The sequence below is a fragment of the Chroicocephalus ridibundus genome, chromosome 1, assembly GCF_963924245.1.
Source record: "Chroicocephalus ridibundus chromosome 1, bChrRid1.1, whole genome shotgun sequence".
Lineage (NCBI taxonomy): Eukaryota > Metazoa > Chordata > Aves > Charadriiformes > Laridae > Chroicocephalus > Chroicocephalus ridibundus.
Window position 1 is genome coordinate 2,645,394 of NC_086284.1, and position 21,978 is coordinate 2,667,371.

Here is a 21,978-nt window from a genome sequence, read left to right on the forward strand (position 1 = left end):
AGTTGAAAGCCAGTGCTGTGGGCAGAACTAGGTCAGTACAACTGGGCATCCACTGAATAGTAAGCTGTCCAGCTCAACAAAAATTTGGCCCAGTTGTTAATCTCTGTCTCTGATCAAGTCAGCAGATTTATGCCTAAAATGCTGTCAGTGCCGTTTTGTAATTTTGGCCTTTTGACAGCAAAATTCACATTCTGCTCTTGGATGATCACGTTCAGAGGAAGCTCAAACAATACGGGGAAATGTCAGAAGCCGTGATTAGAACACAATGAGTTTGGCTCCTGCTCTTTAGCCTAATCAGGTCATTTTGGTCATGACTCAAATTTAGCTGTATAGAGACTGACCAACCGTAACACGCCTTCATATTTCTTTCATATCTCGGTATCCTGCAGAATCTGAGAAGTGGATGCAAGAACACAGAAGTGTCGTTGTATCATCATAGAAACAACCTTCAGCCACTACTACACTGCAAAAACTGCAGGAAGCAGAAGGTATATGCCAATTCGCCATAGTGTAATAAATTACTACGATTTTTAAAATACATCGTGCTTCACATTTGCATAGTGTACTTAGTGTGAAAATGAAAAAAACCACATCCTTTAGAATGATAACAAAACTTTGTAGTGTGCTATGAAGTTAAAGTCGGAACAAAGTTTCTCAAGCAAACGAACTACAATACCAGCCACCGGCGAAGTCCTCTCTTAATAGAAACACAGAAAAGAGTTATCTGTCGGTGCTGGAGCCGTACTCAAAGAAAAGGTTAATTTTGATAAAGATGAGCATGTTATGTATTTATTCATCTGGAAAATAAGTTTATAGTCATCTCTTTTAATACGATTAAGGAGATCTAAGAACAGGTGCCCCCATTTTTCTTTAATACCTGGGAAGCAACATTAGGAAGAACTCCTTTGCCTCTATTAAAATTCTTTATGAATGTCATTCCCATACACATGAAAGGACTTTAGACGGAATGCAGATAAATGCTGGAAAGGAAGTAATGGCATTAAAGATGACATGGTGATGGGAGAGTAAGAAGTGAAAGAAAAGTAACTCCAATGTGAACGATGTTTACCTGCAGTAAATCATGGAATCACAGAATCTTCATGGTTGGAAAGGACCTTTGAGATCATCGAGTCCAACCATAATGCGCTCAGTAAAAATGTGCCGTTCTCTACAGAAAACAGCAACTGAGGCAAAGGTAATTTCAGGGTAACTTTCAAATTTTAAAAGCTGACTGTTTTGTTTGGAGACAACAGGTGGCACTCTCTAGCTACCTAGTAAAAAGGAACAGCCTAAGAGCCAGCGTGTCCGAAATACATGTTTCTGCGTCCAGCTTTACCTACTTATCCCATTTACGATTTCTTCTGTGATAAATAGGGCTGAAGGTAAGTTTCTAGCGGCTCACAAAGCGCACTGGCACTTTAATTCTGTGTGTGCATGTTTCGCGCCCTCCTGCAGCTCTGTACCAAATACAAACAGAGAAGAGCAGCAGGGGAAATCAAGCAGAAATTAGAAAGGAGTGTGAGATGAAAACATTCCTGGACTGACAGAAGGCAGCAGAAGGGGGAAAAAAAAGACAAAAAAAAAAAAAAAAGAAAAGAGTGAGCAGAATAAAGGGAGACAGTGCATCTGTAAAGGAGAACATGGAAGGAATTAAAAAGGTAGAGAAAGAAGAAAGAAAGATTCACTACAATTGAGCCAGGAGCAAAGGAGCAAATAAAGTGCTGCAATCCACACAAATTTACAGGCTCAGAAATCAATGGGAGAATCAATTTGGATGGACTTGGTTTCTTGCTTCAGGGAACGCATGTGATCAGATTCTGTAAAGCACATTATAAATTGCAGGCCTGATGTAAGAGCAAAGTATTATTAAATTAATATCTGAAACCAATAAGCAGTAACAAATCAGAGTGGGTAAAGCTTCCGCACTGAAGAAAATTTCTCCTGTCATAAAAATGCGATTAACAAAAATAAATCAAAAATGTGAGGCGATTTTCCTCATGATCAGTGGGGTTTTTTTTTGGTTCATGTTTGTTTTATTTGTTCATTATCTTCAAAATATCTACGTGTTTTGTATTTGCTACATTTGTACTAAATATTTCTTTTGATCGGTTTACTCTTTTACTATAAGAAAATTATAAGACCAAAAAAAAATTAAGTATCCTTATCATCCTTCTATAGATTGTGAATCCATAGTAATTATAGATTTAATTTAAGAGATTAAAAACTGGACCGATAGAGGAAGGGGAGGAGCTTTCTGAAAACAAGTCATTTTTATAGTAACTAACTGAAGGAAAATCCATTTTTAATTTGCTTATTTTGTGCTGCTGGCTACGTTAAAGAATAGAGTCAGTTTTAGTATTCATCTCACACTGACACAGCTCTGCCTTTCTGCTTCTTTTGCACCATCTATAAAATTGGGGCATTAGAATGATTTTGTGCTTCTTGGAACATCTACAGAAATGTTAAGCGCACTGGGTGCTTTCAAATACCATATCCTAGAGCGTTCTTCAGTTACAGACAGTCAATGAGGTATCCCAAATCTGCAGGGACTTAGAAATATGGCTTTGATCTTGCTTTGGCTGCAGGTTTTTTGTTGTTTTGGTGGTTTTCTTTTTTTTTTTTTTTTTTTTTTTTTAAATGCTGTTTGCTTCACAAAGGATATTGCAATCACACATCCATTCATGCACGTGCTGATTTGGTGTTACAGTGACGCACCTCGCAGAATGCCCAGCCGAATATTTACGTATATTACTGCGTGGGTTAGGGTAGCACCCAGCACCCAACTATGGCTTCGTGCAAAGCACCACACACATCCCATGCGACGAAAAACATTCAAGCTACTTAAAGTAGCAAACAGCAGGAGGCAAAATTGAAGTAGAGATAAATTCTATTAGTTGGTTAAGGTCATACAGTAGTGGGGGGGGGGGAAACCCCAAATCTAAGGGCCCAAAGTACCCTTCTCCTGTGCACTATGGTGTTTGGCTTGTGAGGGTTCGCTGTGTGAGCACTGAGCTATGCCGGCTTATTCACTTGGCTGATCAAGCCATTTCTCTCCCAGTGCAATACTTCTAGTTTTCATCTCATGCTTCAAAAAATTCTGATAAATAACTGCACGTTTATTTCAGACAGCCAAAGGGCTTTCATACTGGAAGGACCCAAAAAAGGTAATTCAAATAGGTTGAGCATTCTTCTTCACAGCATTTAACACAGCAAGCCAGGATGGACAGAGAATGTGACAGTCTGTGTGAGGCTTTAAAATCTGATTAATCACACAAGAGAGAATTTGAAATCTTAAGCGGCTGAAGGCCTGGAATACGCACGCACATTTTTTAAAAAGACTTCGAAGTTCAGGCGAAACCAAACTTACTCAGCTTATTTAAATTTTCTTTAACACCTTCTACAACTCTGCTTCACAACGATTTAGAGAAAAACCTGTCGCCGGTGCTCTCATCTATTGTTTTATTTCAACACCACTTCTGTGGCATCTTGGCTTTTACTTTCCCTTGCTATTCCCCTCTTAGGCTTGGCAAAATCTCTCCACCACCATGTGAAGCAGCCACAGCCCCTCGCCTTCCTCCCCAGCCCTCCCTCTCATCTGCCTTTCCTGGGAGGATTCCAACGCCCCACGACCCGGCAGTGGGAAGGAGCTGGCAGATCTTCCTTTCTCCAGTCCCTGGTCCTTTACCATCTCGGAGCCTGGGACACGCCAGCCTCACCCACCAGCGTTGCACCTGACCCAGTGGGGTCTGGTCCCTGATTTGTGACTTTCATTATCAATATCCTGACCTCAATCATGGTTGAAAAGAACAGAGATAAGGAAACCTTCCTCCTATCTGTTGCTCTCCCATTGAGCATCGCAGCCCAGAGGGGTAACTTTGCCTTCTTAAACCGAGCCAACGTTTCGGTCATGTGCAGAGCCTTCATTTTCATTACATGTCGTTGATTTGTGACTTATTCTTTCATTTTACTAAACGGTGATATACTAACAGCTAAGCATTTGGCCTTTAATGAGATGTGCATTTCTCATATCACATAGCAAAATATAATTCTGCTTACTACAGTTACCCGTTCTGCTTGAGACAAGTATTTTACCTGTTTATTTGACTATGGTTTCCTTGGCATTCCTTGTTTGAATGTTGGCATTGACTGTAGAAGCAATACTTTATCCTAACTTTAATACTGACTACACGTTTTAAGCATTTATTCTGCAAACATCATGTCTAACTTGTCACAAACTTTGAAGTATGTTTAATACGAGGGAACCTACTGGGAGCCAGGCTTCAACCTGACTGATGCATGCACGAGCGCGCTGGCTTATACGTGTGCAACTTCATTTGTTTTGTGAGAACCCCTCTGGACTTTACCAGTCTTTCATTTTGTCTTTTGTAGAGAAATTAAAGCCTGCACACCAGGCAGTTTTCGGCTTTGAGCTAGCAAGATGGGATTGGCATACGGGAATAATCTCTTATTTGGAAAGTGAAGCTGGTCTATATTTTTACCACGACGCCTGACATTTACTTTGAATGCACAGGAGTACATCTCCTACATTTGAGAAACCTCATTGATTTCTAGAGCTACAATGTAGGACAGCTAATATCCTCTTTAACTTTGAAAGGGAGATGATTATTCCAGTATGCTTCTTCATTTATACTTGGTCTCACATAAGCACTTGTCTCTCTTCCCTGATCAAAGAGGTGCCTTATTTACATGCTAATAATCAAAATAAATCCTGAAAACTGCATCTCTGTTCCACCTGCTATACCCAGCACAGGCAACTCCATACTAGAAAGGTTGCTCTGCATCCTGCTTTTAAAAAATATTGGTTCCATATTGGAACCACTTTTCTATAAAGTATTGCTTACAGCATTCGATGGCTCTATTTACCATGAACGCTCCAGCTTTTCCATTTGTAAACGGGGATAGATAAGATGGAAATGGTGATGGGGAAGCGCATTGCACTGTCAGGGGTCAGAAAAGTATTCAAGGGCTACGAGAATAGCTAAAAATAGCAATGCCTTTAAGCCACGTCTCAAAATACCAATACACAGTCCGTTAATAGTTAGTAGCAAGCGCCCAGAATTCATTTATATAAGACACTTTGGAAACACAAAGCAGTTTGTAATATCTGTGCTGCTCAGAATAAAAATTCTTACCCTTAGTCATGGTTCAAATGCTGTTTATTTATGTATAAATATTTATATATATATGAGATACTCAGTCACGTTGATAAATTCATTTAAAATTTCCATCAAAGCGCTCTTAATCAAAGAAGTTGAAACGCCAGTATCTAAGAAGCTCAGCAGCAGAGATGACTGGTAGCATATGAAATACAATTTAGTCTGAACGTCAACTGCAGAGGGAACAGCTATCAGACACCACAGACATTATAGCTTCGTGCGATAGTACAGCAAGATGTCCAAATAACAGGTTTTAGCTTTCATCCAGTATTTTTCCTATTTTGAATACTCACAGGTAAAATCGTTCATCAAAGCCATTTCAAAAAAACTCAGACGAACAATATTTTCAAATCCAAACATTATCGTTTTCTCGTTTTTCAACCATGCAAATAAAGCATCAGGGAAGTTACTAATTAGATGGCACTAACAATGACATCAAACACCTGTGAAGTTCATGCTTCTATACACATGATAAATCTGTTTACCCCACGTACAATTATTAAGCTGTGAAGAATATATGGCTTGAATATAAAGAAAATTTAATCTTTAAAATCATCTTTATTTTTTTCACCTTGCTAATCATTTTTTTTGCTGTACCCTCCCTAAAAAAAAAAAAAAAATGGTTTTACATAGGAATCCATTACCTAGATGAAGAAACTATTAAAGTTTTTTAAAAAAATCTATTCTAGCCAGCTCAATTATCACACATTCAACAGGGTGGAAAGGAATAAATGCCAGCGAATGCAATTCCCCCTGTATTTCTTTAACCCTCCCATATTTCATTTCTCCTTCACAGGACCCAATAATTATACGACTTCAGTGCCTGCCCAGTCGGTCACACCGAGCCAGCGCTAAGGGTGTGCCAGGGATGCCTCGCAGGTAAAGCAGCTCTTCACAAAGAGCATCTCAAAAGCAATACCGTGAGTCACCTAAACACAGGACTCTACTGAGGAAAACCCGGTTCCTAAAAGAGAAAAATAACTTTGTTTTGACCTCAAATTGTATTAGCTATAAACATACTTAGCAGCGTGGACCTCACAAAAACATTAGAATAAATTGAGCTTTAACATAATGAAATATTTAGGGCTGAGATGATTACTTATTTTCGCTCAGCGGTGTAATAGGCTAGCAGTCCCACTTTCCTATGTGAAATGAAATATGACTCAGTGTAAGTTGATTAGTAATAATTACAAGCCAGATATTCTTCCACCTCCTGAACAGCAGGAGACCTGTAATATCAATTGCAGATTTCCTGCGCTCTAATGATTCATACAAAATATATGCAAGTTGTCTGCATGGCCAGTGCAGATTCTGCAATTCATCTAAAAATTCATGTAGACAGATTGATTTCCAGACTTCAGTAGGAGTTTAAACCTGTAGGATACATCCTGAATTATGGAGTTCAGTAGACCAAGTCAGAGACATCATAATAGAATTTCTGTCTTAAATCTCAATTTAGCAAATTCTTCTTTTTCTCCCCCTTTTTTTTAAAAAAAATTTAAATTTAATCACCAGTTTAATTGATAAACTTGTTCTTGAAGCTCAGTTTTATTTCAAACATCAATTTATTCATGAGCTGATTTGAGGAAAAAGACATGGGAATTTATTATGACTCTCTGTTCGTTAGAGAGAAAGAGGTAGATAAAGACAAGAAATCCCAAATGAGGGTGTTTAAGCACTGAGACAGGTTGCCCAGAGCTTGTGCAATCTCCACATTTGGCGACAGTCACAGCTGCACTGGAGAAGACCCTGAGCAACCTTCTCTAACTTGAAAGTAGCCCTGTGTTGAACAAGGAGGCTGGATGATGAGGGCTTCATTTATAGAATTACCTTCCAGATGGCAGCCCTTAAGCCGTACGCACCTCTCCTGGAGCAATTTCATTATTTAGTCTTGTTTTCAATGAGTAATTGCTATAGCTGTCCTACACATCTAAATAAAAACTTAATTATAAATAAAAACTTAAAATCTTCGATCTGAGTCCTAGATAAGGAACAAAAAATTGGGACTTGTGAGAAAACCGTTTCAGGCTTCACTTAGGAGTGGATCATTTCACGTGTCTACCATTCTATTTTCTGACTGCATCACAGTAAGATTGCAACATAAAGCAAAATAAAACACGATAACAGCGTTCCTTTGGATTCTCACTTTTATCACAAGAAAGAAAAGCTTTGAAATAGGACCCGAGAGCAGCCAATGACAAGTTCTCACCCACACCCACAAAACATTTCACACAGTTCCCCATTTCTATGGGAGGGGAGAAACAAAGCTAACATTTTTTTTGTGAACTATGCCAGTCAGTGCAACCAAAATCTGTGTTTGTTAAATATGTGCTTTTCTAATATCGCAAAGATGCAAAAATATTAAGTGTGGTTGTGAATGAATCATATTTTACCCAGTTATTTCTGTTAAAATAGTCAGCTAAGTACTCAGATCTATACCTCTATAATTGGCACATGAATATACATAGATATACGCCAGCACGGGATTGTTATTCTCTATCAGTACTTCTTCATCTTTAGTTCAGGACACCACTTTGTCAAAAAGAACTCATGCATACATTAAGAAAATAGAGTAAGACTTCACTGGGTATTTCTGTGATTAGTGGGAACCATTTTTCCAGCTAACACACGTAAATATTAACACTAGTCAAGTGAGATGAATTGAAGAGATTGTAGCTAATATATCTCCATGACAGATACTCTCATCTCCATGAAAACCAAACCTTTCAGTGTAAGTATCTAGAAAGGATCAGTACGAATCTGAAAGTGTTTATTTCTTCATCTCACGGACTCAAGCGCTGTGGTATGCCAAAGCACACCTCGTTAACAGCTATGCGTATGTGGGTAGTTCAGTGCCTGGCTTAGTGGTATCTGAGAGCTCTACAGGCAGCTTCAACAGAGAATCATCTTACCCTTCCACAGAAATGGTCCGCTGCAAGCTCACTGTGGGTGGACGCGTTGCAGTGCTGTGCTGGGAATGACTGTATGACCAAGGAAGAATAAAGAAAAGCATTGGTTAAAGAAATGCAAGTTGCTCTTATTGTCTCTAGCAGTATAGCTAACGCCAAAAGAGAAATAACTATCAGGCTGTTTTACACGTGTCTAAAGCATTTTGACTTCAGTGATGCTCATCTCCTCAAAAAAGGGCTCAACCCTACAATCTCTCGTGTTTAAAATCAGGTTTCATTCCTCACTAAGAGCAGATAGTGAAAAGAATAACTGCCCTTTTTCTGTCTCATTCTTTTAAAATAAATGTACATGTACACACAGTTCAGTGACTTAAAATAACTCAGTTGCTAATTGTTTTGCTAAATATACTAACCATAAAACAGAAAGTTAATTTCAGAGCAGAAGGTAAAACAGTAAATGATGATGTTATCAACCTAATTCTCAGTGTTTTTCAGGCAGAATGCTCAGGAGAACAGGACATGCACTGCTTATAATTGCACCACAATGCAACTTCGAATTTTAAAAATTTCAACCAACATTCAGTATTTCTATCAGATTTTAAGTAGCTCAAGTTTTTTCCACATGAAATTACATCAATCTAAGACACAACTTTTACTAAAAACCAAGATATGTTCTAAGCAAAACACAGACTCTGTGAAAGAGAAATCTTTCCGATTGAAAATCCTGAGGTCTAATGGTTTCTCTCCTATGTGTTGTCATGGTTGAGGAACCTAGTTACCATATTACATAAACCAAATAAATTACACAGTATAAATTAACTTCAATATTGTACTATTGTATAATAGTATGGTACCATTACTATTCACGTAAATATAAATGGATAACAACACAGCATCGGTCAAAGGCAGTTCTGTGATAACAAAATGCATTCCTTAACCAAGAAAATGTGTTTAAAAAATAAAAATGACAAGTAGAAGCATCTGCACATATCTTCTGATTAGTTTAAATGTCTACATCACATAGTGAGGCCCAGTATTAATAATGGAAAGTATAGATTAAAAATAAATCTTTAAGTCAGTATTATATCATTGATTCTACCAACTGCAGATTTTGTCTTGCTTTCAAGCTTTGTATACGACTCGAGCCATTTGTTCAGAAGAAGCGCACTTTATTTCCATTAAAGGCTGAGACATTCAACATTAGTCAGCTACGCATCTGTTTTACCTGCATTTTATCCTGTAGCAGAGCCAATACTGTCTGCCTGACAGCAGAGAGATGATGTTTCTGTGTAACTTGTAGAGTTGAGACGCACGATACAATGCCACAGGACAAAGAAAGACCTGCTACCTGGTATTCCCTGTTGTGACCATTGTGCTCTGTGTAAACTGCCGTAACTCATCCGTGTTCAGAAAGTTTGTGGGGAGGTATATACACATCAGAAAATCAGATGTGTGACGTCTCAGCAGAAGGGCAAGGTACCCAGAACTCACTAATCACTGTCCTTGAGAATTTGTGCTGTGCCACCTCATCTGCTTAGGAGCTATCCTCACACAGCATTGTTACGGCTGGGGCAAGAAGCAGCAAATCAACCAAAGGATTATCCAGACACATTGGCAAAAGAAGAATATTCAGAGGGAGGAGCAGATTCTCGGGAAAACAAAATGCATTTCAATGATGGAGTGAAAAAAAAAATACTAGGATGGCAACATATTTTCTATTATATCAGATGTTCTATTAAGTAATGTAATCCCATAACAAGTATGAATCAAAGCAAATCAATTCAGTATTCTCCTGAAATTATGAAACCATTCAAGCGCTAGATGTCACCAGTATCCCTCACTGGAATGACTACCTTATCATGCAAATCTGTGCAAAGAACCTGATACCTCACTCCTTCCAAGCAAGGGGCTCAGCTATTGGCAATGTGCCACCCATTAGAAACCCTTTTCCAATCTTAGGCATCTGTGAAAGAGTTCAAATGAGTCCTTGGCTTTTTTCATGAAAATAATTTGTAACTGGTGATATGAAAAGTCATTTTTTGTACATAATTATAAAAATCAAGTTTGATGCTCAATAGAAGCTTATGCCTTCTAACGTATCGTCATGAATACAATGACACCTAAAAATCAAACACAGAGTTTAATCACTGCTTGACACAAGTGCCTATCCAGTTGGAGACAGAAACAGCGCTCTGGTATCATTCCTGACTGACTAATTTAAAAGATAAAGCTCCCAGTGGCTTCTGTCAAAGTGGCAGAACCAGCAGAAAGAAGCCATTTCCACCACATGCTTAATAAACTCGTGTCTGTGTCATGTCCTTTGTAGCACAAAAGAAAATAAAAATTCTGAGTTACTGCCACCAACATTTTCTGTGATGAATGCCTGAACATCGACACTTACATCCCTGTTGAGATATGTAGGTAAGTAGCATATTCTTACACTCACAGATCTAAGTATTCAAAGTTCGACATTTAGCCTCATGAAAATGCTACCCTTTCTCTGAAATGATACAGAATGAACATCGTAATAGTTTTAATAATATAAAGTAATAATATTTCAATATACTACTCAGTACTACAGCCACATGAGATGGATTTTCTCTGAAGAAATGATTCTCACATCCTGTAAAATACCCATTTTAACTTAATTCCATTTAATTTTATTTCATTGAGACAATGGGAATATACTGTAAGACAATTTATATGAGTGAAGGAACAAAGAATGAGATTATAAATGAATAATAAAGGGGCAAAACAGGAAGCCAAGAATCCAACCTCTCTTTTTTAATGGATTTAAGTTGTTTTTTTTTTGTTTTAAATCTACTTCTTAGTCAAGGCCTGCCATTTCGTGACCTTGTTAAATACTAAAAATAGAGCAGCCTGGTGTCAACATATTTTTTGAAATGTATATTATGAAAATAATCATATCAGTAAGTATTATAGTAACAAGAAGGCGCGTAGCCAGACTCCTTATTTTTAACTCTGTTCTAGCCCAAAGGTGGTGGCACTTCTGCTGTGTGGGTGATGCTGAAACTGGAGGTGGCATCGTAAACCCTTTCCCTGTAGGGACAACATGAACCACCGCCTTCCCTTCGCAAATGACACTTTCACCAGCACACAATATCCCAGTGAAACCCCTGCCTGGGATGAAGCAGTCACATTAGGGAAATATTTGTTGTGTTTAAAACTTCTATAATGCAATCTGTCAACCAAAAATAAGGGCAAACCACCATTAAGGGATCAGACTGCATGAGACACAAATCAGAATTCATCCCAAAGCCTGCCTATTGCATTGAGGGTGGAAGAAAGAAGGTTGTTACAAGCTACAATTTTTCCTGGCCTCTTTTGCTCGTATAAAAACAATACACATTGTCTTTACAGACAGAGTGCTAGAAAAGTCATCAGCTTTCCTCCCTGAACCCATCTCTTATCAACAAAGAACAGTTGTCCTCTATTTGCTTCAGCACAGATTTAGGAATCCTTTTGTTTTCATACGTCTTTGCTGTGAAAAGTCAAAACTGACACACACAAAAGTCATTATTTGCTTCCTAAATCAATTGATCTGCACCTCCTCATAAAGAAGCAGTAATGCAGCCGGTGGCACAGGCTGGGTAGAGACCTCCCCTGAACACTGGCTTTGGAGCAGCATTCTTGAGGTGCCAATTCTGAAACTGCCACACAGAAGAAAAGTACACAAAAGTTTGTCTATCAATACGATCGGTGCAGAAACAAACAAGCAACACCCCCAAAAACAGAGCTCCGATTTATTATTTGTTATTCACAATACCAAAAGAAAAAAAAAAAAAAGGTAAATACAGTATTGAAAAAGTTCCACTGGAGAACAGTGAAGGGAACCCTAAGACTTTTTGGGTTTATGATGTATTCTCAGCATGTTGTTTCTTATGTCAAGGATTGAAGGTTGCAGAGCAGTTGTTTATAAAGCTTTTAAGCCTTTGCTTTGATGGATGTAAGAGTCTAAGAAAGCAACGTGCTTTAATTCCATTAATGTGGAGTTTTAATTCAGCTCAGTGAAGTGAAACCAGCTCTTCCTGATGCTGCCGACAGCTAAACTTCTAACTTAAATGAGTTTTTGCTCTCCTGTGGGATTAATTAGAAAACCAGAGAGTGCTTTTTTGGCATTAATTTTATCTCAGCTACAAACAGCTTGATAATATCCAGTACCGACAGCTACTGACCCATATTAGAAGTGTCAAACAAACCAGACAGTCTCCCACCAGAGGTAAATGGGAAACTTCAGAGAACAGGACATTCAACCCTGCCACTTTCAGATCACCCTTAGGCAACAAAGCCAAACATGAGATGTAACACTGTTTTCATGCACAGGCACATGCAGCGACAACTTCTGGAGTGACTTAGCAACCATAACATATTTTTTAAAATGGCATCCATACATATATTCTACAAATGGTATTGCTGGGCCACATAGCTACCCAGCAGAAAAGAGAAAAGAAACGAAATGAAGGATTAGGCTGTCACTTGGCCTACAGATATGTAGAATAAGGACCACACAACATCTCTGTTCAGGTTCTCTGGAGTAATTTCACTTGCACAAGTAAAGCCAACAAGGTTGCTGACCTCTCCCTCCCTCCCTCCCTCCCTCCCTTCCAGCCTGCCTGCCTTCCTGCCTTCCTTCCTTCCTTCCTTCCTTCCTTCCTTCCTTCCTTCCTTCCTTCCTTCCTTCCTTCCTTCCTTCCTTCCTTCCTTCCTTCCTTCCTTCCTTCCTTCCTCCCTCCCTCCCTCCCTCCCTCCCTCCCTCCCTCCCTTCCTTCCTTCCTCCCTCCCTCCCTCCCTCCCTCCCTTCCTTCCTTCCTTCCTTCCTTCCTTCCTTCCTTCCTTCCTTCCTTCCTTCCTTCCTCCCTTCCTCCCTTCCTCCCTTCCTTCCTTCCTCCTTTCCTCCCTTCCTTCCTCCCTCCCTCCCTCCCTTCCTCCCTCCCTCCCTCCCTCCCTTCCTTCCTTCCTTCCTTCCTTCCTTCCTTCCTTCCTTCCTTCCTTCCTTCCTTCCTTCCTTCCTTCCTTCCTTCCTTCCTTCCTTCCTTCCTTCCTTCCTTCCTTCCTCCCTCCCTCCCTCCCTCCCTCCCTCCCTCCCTTCCCCAGTCAGCACCCACAAAGAAGTGGTTAGCCACTTTCAGCAACTTAAAATATCGGAGTTATTGCAGCCCTAAATTAGCATCATACAGCAGTAAGGAAGAATGCAAGGTGAAACTGTGACTCAGAGGAATGCTTCAGCTCCTGGAATAAAGCTAATTATCCCCCTTTGTCAGCAGTGTGCCTAAGTCAGCACCTATCTTCAAAGTGGTGAAACATCCACTGACTTCAAATCTGCTTCCTTACGGCTGAGGTAATTGCAGGAGATAATGATGAGCTTTAAAATACAAAAAGTATACTTATCTGAGAAGGAATTGTTATTTTAGTTTGGAATATAATATTTCAAACAGCTGAAGAAGTTTGGAATGATGTGGCAGGAACTGAAAATAATTAGGAATGCTGTTTAAATTAATAGAGTGGAGAGATCTCCAGTTGATGAAGTTTCACTTGTAGTCAAGCGTTCCCATGCAGGGTAAACACAGACTTACACAGTACTGTGAAGAACACAGCATTGGGCAAACTAGGCATACGGAGTGAAAACCGTAAGAAAAAAATACTGTGACAAATCAATACAAAATTAAATGGAACAAATTTTAGGAAACATGAGATCTGTTTTAATGACTCGAACATGGTACCTTGCTATTTTGGGAGGTTTTTCTGTTGTAGATGTCAATCTTAAGTACTGATTTCAGTTCTAACATCCGTTTTTTTATTTTGCTTAAATTCCTCCCTTTCATCCCATCCTTCTTCTAATGCATTATGTTCCCGGTTCACACCTTCTCCTCATACTTTGGACAGATTTGGCTTGTTAGAAGTGGAACACCTAAATCTCCACGGCATTCCAGGACATTCTGTTACTGTTAAAAAAATAAATTTCAAGACTTCCTACTAGCTTCTCAGTTTTATCATCATCATCATTATTATTATTATTATTGTTATTATTCCTGTCATGACTATGAGGAATGATAAAGCTCCACCTGGGAGCTGAAATACTCCCCGATAAAGTTAGTTTGACAATTATACGAGCTGAGGATTGAAGTTTACATGTCAAAATATTAGCGACAAGTGAAAAACCTATGGTTTGTAGGTATGTAGAAAAAAAAGGGGGAATGGAAAGAAAATCTCACTTTCTCAGTTGCAATATCAGATGGAAACGGTCCGTGAACACAGCAACTGAGTTTGTCTCCAATTACAGTTGTGGAAGAAGACGCAGTGCAACTGTCATGAATTTAAATAGGGAGCGTTTGTTTAGGAATGACACAAAACTTTCTGATGCACTCTGTGTGGCCTCCCAATTACCCGCATCTCCTGGCACGCTGGTACCAGCGCCTAACACAACGCTGAGTTTTCAGTTCCTCGTGGAGAAAGCGGCTGTCACCCTCCTCCCTGCTCTTTGACATGATGCTGTTGTAACTCAGCATCACCGTTTTTTTGTATGCTGCTACTCGAATGCCATGCCTCATTTACTGTTTGCTATCACTCCTAATTCTCTTCCGGCATTAGTGCTTTCCAAGCATTACCATTCCAATGAATCGCACAGGCTGTAAGAGAATCAGAGACGGTTTGAATTCTATGTGACAGAACAACAAGCGTTCGTGCTGGGTAAAAAGAAATCAGCTTCACCAAAGGAAAACACGTGCTATAGTACAGAAAAATGTCTCAATCAGTCAGTTCTTCTATAATGTAATAGACAGAAGGATGTACTTCAGAAAAACAACTTCTATTAAGGGTGTCTGGAGACACTAAATAATCAGAAGATGCTGAAAGAATTCAAAGGCAGAGTACCAAAGCTTGCTCACTCATTTAATGTGTATGCATTGGGTTTGCATGGAGAGCTTTTGGTAGCAGGGGGGATAATGTGAGAAGCTGCTAGAATCTTCCCCCATGTCCGATAAAGCCAATGCCAGCTGGCTCCAAGACGGACCCACCGCTGGCCAAGGCCGAGCTTATCAGCAACGGTGGTAGCGCATCTGGGATAACATAGTTCAGAAGGGTGAAAAAACTGCAACAGAAAACTGTGGCTGAAGAGAGGAGTGAGAATACGTGAGAGCAACAACTCTGCAGACCCCAAGGCCCAAGAAGACGGAGGGGAGGAGGTGCTCCAGGCACCAGAGCAGGGATTCCCCTGCAGCCCATGATGAAGCCCATGGTGAGGCAGGCTGTCCCCCTGCAGCCTACAGAGGTCCACGGTGGAGCAGAGATCCACCTGCAGCCACTGTAGGACCCCACGCTGGAGCAGGTGGATGCCCGAAGGAGGCTGCGACCCCATGGAGAGCCCACGCTGGAGCAGGCTCCCGGCAGGACCTGTGGCCCCGTGGGGAGAGGAGCCCACGCTGGAGCAGGTTTGCTGGCAGGACTTGGGACCCCGTGGGGGACCCACGCTGGAGCAGTCTGTTCCTGAAGGACTGCACCCCGTGGAAGGGACCCACACTGGAGAAGTTCATGAAGGACTGCATACCATGGGAAGGACCCATGTTGGAGAAGTTCATGGAGACGTGTCTCCCGTGGGAGGGAGCCCAGGCTGGAGCAGGGGCAGAGTGTGAGGAGTCCTCCCCCTGAGGAGGAAGGAGCGTCAGAGACAGCGTGTGATGAACTGACCACAAGCCCCATTCCCCGTCCCCCTGCGCCACCTGGGGGGAGGAGATGGAGAAATGGGGAGTGAAGTTGAGGTGGGGAAGAAGAGGGGGGAGGAGGTGTTTTAAGATTTGTTTTTATTTCTTATTATTCTACTCTGATTTAATTGGCAATAAATTAAATTAATTTCCCCAAGTCAAGTCTGTTTTGCCCGTGATGGTAATCGCTGAGTGATCTCCTTGTCCTTATCTTGACCCATGACCCTTTCCTTATATTTTCTCTCTCCCGTCCAGCTGAGGAGGGGAGTGATAGAGCGGCTTTGGTGGGAACCTGGTGTCCAGCCAGGGTCAGCCCACTGCAGTCCTTATTTGCCATCCTTGATTTCAAATCAGACGTATCAGACGTCAGTATTTTTCCTGTTAAACATGGAAAACAATAATCAGAGTATCCATATAGGTATGGTCTTTCTTTGGGTGTTGATGCAAGCGATAAGAGTAGGAAACATAAATTTTCAAGTAGAAACTTAGGTGCCCTGATTTTCATCCATGCCTCTGGCACACCCTCCTTCCCAATGCACACAGCCGGTGTAACTGCGTTTACCCCCAGCACCAAGAGATGGTGGCCTGGGGCCACCACAGCTGTGCTTCTGCTGTAGGGCACTTGTTGAGTTGGGTGCGCAGGGAACAGGTAGCACAATTTCCATCAGTAACTGCTCTGGAACTGCAACACACAGCACTCACCACTGTCCCCTAACACCACTTCTGATGTATTTCTAGAGCTGTTCACTGTTTCGGTAATGAAACCTATTTATTGAACACAAAGCTTATTAGATTTCTGTGCAAGTAACAACCAAGTATCTGCACCAAAATCCCTTTCCAGTTTAAGCAAATGTCAAAAGACATTAGCAAGGACTTGAAAAATGGTCATTCACTTTTAAGAAACTTTGAATGGCAAAGCTCAGATAAAAATCAAGGAATATCTCAGAAGTTTTAGGAAAACTCATATAGGCACAATGGGAAGAATCATATAAGATTTGCAGTCCAAAAATAGCAAATTGCACATCATACATGTATTTACCAGTCACATTGGTGGGGAAAACAACCAAAAAAAAGAAATAAATAGGCAAGTTTTCTAGTAAGAAAATCACTCCTATTGTCTAAAGAAAAAGGTCCTCTAATTTATAGTCTGAATGCAGCATCAATTCTGAAGTACTGTAAACTAGTAAATTGTTCATAACCTTGCTAGCAGCCATTAAGACCTTGAATTTCAAAAAGTGTTAAGACCAGAATTTTTAATTGAACTTGTTTATTATTGTCAATAGAGCTGGATGAACTAGATTATTTTTGTCAAAATTCAATTTCCTAGGACATATGTACTCAATAGGAGGATAAGAAAACAAATGGTAAAGCAGACACTAGAAAAATCTGGAAAGACCTCACATTTTCATGTACTTTTCCACCATGTTCCATAGAAGTTAATTTAAAGTTATGAATACCACTTCTAAGACTGTTGAGAGTTCCCTTAATGAATCAGAGACCTAATTTGAATTCAGGATCCAAAAAAAGGAAATATAGCATGATTTTAGACAGAACTCTGACACAGCAATCTTGTCATTAACAAAGTGGACAGAGATTAGGTCTTAATGGTTACACTAATCTTGCAATACTGCGTTTAGTGCCTAGAACAGCTTAGTTTGCTTTCTCTTCTCAAAGGAGGGTTGACTTTCTTTGCACCGAAGATGGCACTTCAAAAATAATTCATAGAACTTTTATACTGCATCTACTTCTTTTTTAAAGAGTAGGGAAATCATAGACCTCAAATAACTGCAACCCATTAAACTAATTTGCAAAGTTTCTATCCACCTCAATCCGAAGAAAAACAAGCTCATTAAGGTCTTTTCATGGCAGAGTCATTGCACAGAATTTTACTCATTCAAGAGAAAGCATATGGCTAATAACAATTAATTCAAGTGATCTAAAACAGCAATGAAAAACTGTCTGATGCCAAGCCACGCCACGCCATTAACAAACATTTCTATATCCCATGAGATTCCATATCATTGTATTTGCACAATAAAAACATTCCCACAGAAATTTAAGTTTTAATATTGTTTCTGCATAAGACCAAGTTCATTTGTTTGTATTTATTAACTCTTATGTGACCACTGCAATGAATTACACTAACTGTCAAGGTGAACGAGTCAGAAAAGGAGCGTATTCAGCTTCCATAGAAGTGGTTCATTAAAACAAAGGGGATGATCACAACAGAAAGAACACGGGATTATGATCCCAAATCTATCAGAACAGCACACTTTATATTGCGTTACTCCTGATACAATGTTTACTGCACCTGTGTGATACCTTCTGATAATGTTATCCCTCCTATTTGGATATACATTATCTCTGTGCAAGCTAGGCATATGGGTTGAGTATCTGCCATCGTTAACAGCCCAGAGGTGAGAATGCAATCCTACGTAAGCTGCTTATTAGTCTCGCTTTCTCTGTCGTTCAAATCAGCCCAGCATGCATGTGTGCATGTGCAGCTATACCAAACACAGAAACAAAAATCCTGGTGAAATACTCACAGAGAACAGCAAAAGTAGAAATAACGTAACGCACATAAATGAATGACATCCCAACAGAATACATACGAACAGCAGTGAATGGTCATTTGAAAATGCAGACATATAAAGAATGTATTGTCAAAAGGGAAGATGAATAGTGAAGAAATTCAACAGTTTAAGCTCTTCTGTTTCTAATATAATCTATACGACTCTGGATCCTTGTATCATTTGAATTTGATAGAAGTTGGAGTTACCCAGCTTTTCATGGGAAACATTCAGCGTTTTACACTATAAGGTCTAAGAATTAGGTATACCCTAGAACTAGATAAAAAAATAAAATATATCTATTATTTTTTCTCATTCTGGGATTACTCACAGTGGGAGTGTCAGACACAAGCCTCTGCCGTAGTAGATCACCGTAATACAATGTCCAAGCACATTAGTAATTAATTTTGCCTGTCTTTGATTATAGGTCATGGATTGGATTAGATGAATGATGGGGTAGATAAATTATTTATATGTTCCATTATGTCCTTCCTTATATCCCTAAATCAATATATAAAGCACCATTTATTTGAAGATGCTTGTTAAATTCGATCTTTGAAGAGAAATTTATCTATTTAGGAAAGAACTGTGAAAGGGATTTATGAAGAATTTTACTCTAAGCCTGTGATAGTCATTAAGGTGAATTGTATAGTTACAAACTTAATAGATAAATCATTTGAGTAAAACATCGGAAACTGGTTTTAAAAGATTTGCAAAATTAGCAAGCACGCATACATGACTGAGCTGATAAACAGTCAATTTGTGATCCTTCTGGGAACTGATTTAATGTAATTAAGGTACTTAATAGTGTAAGTCCTGGACAACAGCCTGAGTTTCCTTCACTAAAGTTTTCAAATATTTCTTGCAGGTTAGGGATCATTTCTTATAATTACAATCTTCTCATCAGTCAGCCAGCAAACCCAAGGCTCTTGGCTTATTTCAAGGTTACTTTAGTCTGAAGGGTGAAGATCTCACGTTTCTTCTACTTTCATCTTTCATTTATTATCTAAAACTAATTCTCTCTTTGCTGCTTCCAACTTATCTTTTCTCTCTGCAAGTACCTTTGTACTTTGGTTCCCAAATGTTTTGGCCAGAACCAATTGCCCTGGGTACACTGAGAGAAAAGCCACTGCTGTTTAAGAGAAAACGTACGAATAACAGACAGACGGGGAAGGACAAGGAAGTGTGTATCAGGCAGTAAAGACGGTCACAGCTGGATTTATACCAGCAACTCATCCAACCTCAACTAGGACTAAAACCAGAATTCCATTCACATTTAGCACTGTAAAAAGAAATAGCCACACAAGGAAGCTATTTTTGGAGATGGGCATCTTGTCCCCATATTTCTCTTGTGCACGTGAACTGAGCCAGCATTGCAGCTTTTTGGCTTCAGTTCTCCATGTGTTATTTTTGAGGACAAAGCGGTTCTGCTGAAAACCTACGAATACCCTGCAATCAATGAAACACTTCACATATGAAATATGGATACAAAAGAAAAAAACTGATGGAGGATAAGCCCATGCATTGGATGGTCATCCACATTTTCAAATCTTGCATGTGCAAGATTGGCAGGAAATTCCATGGCAATAGGCTCTTGAGTTTAGAATTCCTTAGATATACTATTTTATTCCAAGTCATGCCTCTCTCCCAACTTAACAGGGATGTCTGCTATTATAGAAAATATCTATTTAAATTATCATATATTTAAGCAGTGGAATTCCCCAAATAGAGTTGGGTAAACATACATCAAGAAACCCAAAGACGGTTCTTTCACTCATCAGTTACTTCTGGATATAAAATGCTCATTTTTGTACTCCAGTGAGGTCAAGGAGTTTGATTGCTGTTTTTCCTCCTGGACCAAAGGTAGGCCTGGAGACATTCTACACCTTTGAGGCATCTAAATCCATTTAAATTTGCACCTTATGATTAAATCTATGATAGCTACTGTAGCTGCAGAATCCTTTCCTATACCAATCAGACATCGCTATACATCAGTCCCAAACTCTTCCCTTTCAATGCGAATGCAGAAATGTATAAATTAGTGTTGGAAAAGATTAATGATTTCAATTTGTGTATTTCACAGATGGCATCCAGACCCATTAAATGTTCTTACAGTAAAAGTTACACCATGCACACCTCTGATTGAGAACAGAGGGAAAACAGCCAGCATTTTATAGAACAAAATATAACATAATTTCTCCTCACATCACAGCTCATCTTGTTCTCTACTTAGAGACTGGTTTAAGCCTTGCGAGATGAAATGCTAATACCCTTTTAAAAACATTTATTACGACCTATTTTAATTCACTTTGCTTTTTCTTGTTAGAAATATAAAGTCCCTTTACAATACTATCAAATTCCTGCATATTGTTAATCAACCTGTGAATTAATGTTCCCAAATCAAATGGTGGCTTCCACTTTTCTCCAGCAATTTATTTTACAAGTCAATGGAAGCTATCTCAAATCTTCAACATCATAATTACACTGATTTAAATTCATATGTACGCTACTAAAATTTGAATTTGCACAATGTATTCTTGATTTGTGTGTTCTGTTTGTTGGTCCTTTTGGCAAGTGACTGTGAAACTTCCCAGCCTCACTGTGGATTTCTTTTAGGACCTTACTAAAGCCTTTTACTCTCTCTGGTTGCCAGCTCCCTGTCTCTAAAAAACCAAAGATAAATAAGATGTCCAGGCTCTTACAGTGATGGGAGCGATATCAATACATTTAGGTAGACAAGACTAAAATTAATTTGTGCTATTCACCATTTCTGTGGGCAAGCTGAAGAAAACCTGTCATTTCCTAAGTTGCATCAACGTTTCATTTCTGTTAGTTGACACTAACTAAGCTGATTTTTTTTCATTGTAAAGTGGTAATGCGAGAATAGCAGAATTGGGAAATTTAAACATGAAAACAGGAATGGCTGCCATGGACAAAATTATATAAATCTGATGGGAAAAAATACATCATATTCTATCCTACTGAAGAGCTAATTTACATTAAGTTTTATAATAAACCCTTCTCTCATCATATTAGTGACTACCAAGACCTATAATTTTATACGGCAGCATTGTGTTTTAAGGTTTACTGCCCAGCAATGGTCCACGCTGCTTGATTTAAATCAACAGCAGAAGCAGACAGATTTACAATTACAATAATTTAAGAATTTATTTTCCATGTGATGCTATTCTTTATGAAGGATGCCCAGTAGTACCTTCAATTAGATTGTGGATTTCTGAGAAACAATCTTTGAGATGCTACAAAGCACAATGTCACATGATTTGGAAGTCCATCTTGACATGAAAGTATGAACCCGCTTATAGTATTATGTTGCCATATTTATTCTTGGATTATCCAAGCTCCAACAAAGTCAATGCAATTCTCCTTCTGCCTTCACTGAGATATAGTTTCGTTTTGGTATTTTACTGATCTTCCTTTGAGGACAACTGCTGCCTAATCCCACTTATGTCAAAAAAGAAAACTCTACCCTTCTTGTCATTAATTCAAAGCACTATGGTATTGTACAAGATTGTGTTAGAAAAAAATAGGAAAACCAAGGAAAAGAAATAAGCTGAACACGATTCCAGTGTTCTGATAATTGCCA

At 39.3% G+C, this 21,978-nt stretch overlaps 1 protein-coding gene across 24 annotated transcripts in view; it reads right to left on the reverse strand.

Moving 5' to 3' along the window:
- The window catches only part of DLG2 (discs large MAGUK scaffold protein 2), a 1,060,606-nt gene that overhangs the window by 244,922 nt on the left and 793,706 nt on the right, over positions 1–21,978 (reverse strand). For all 24 annotated transcript variants that reach the window (XM_063325909.1, XM_063325871.1, XM_063325941.1 and 21 more), the window contains one exon: positions 8,090–8,158. In XM_063325909.1, the coding sequence (XP_063181979.1) occupies positions 8,090–8,158 (69 nt within the window). The remainder of the gene's footprint in view (positions 1–8,089; positions 8,159–21,978) is intronic.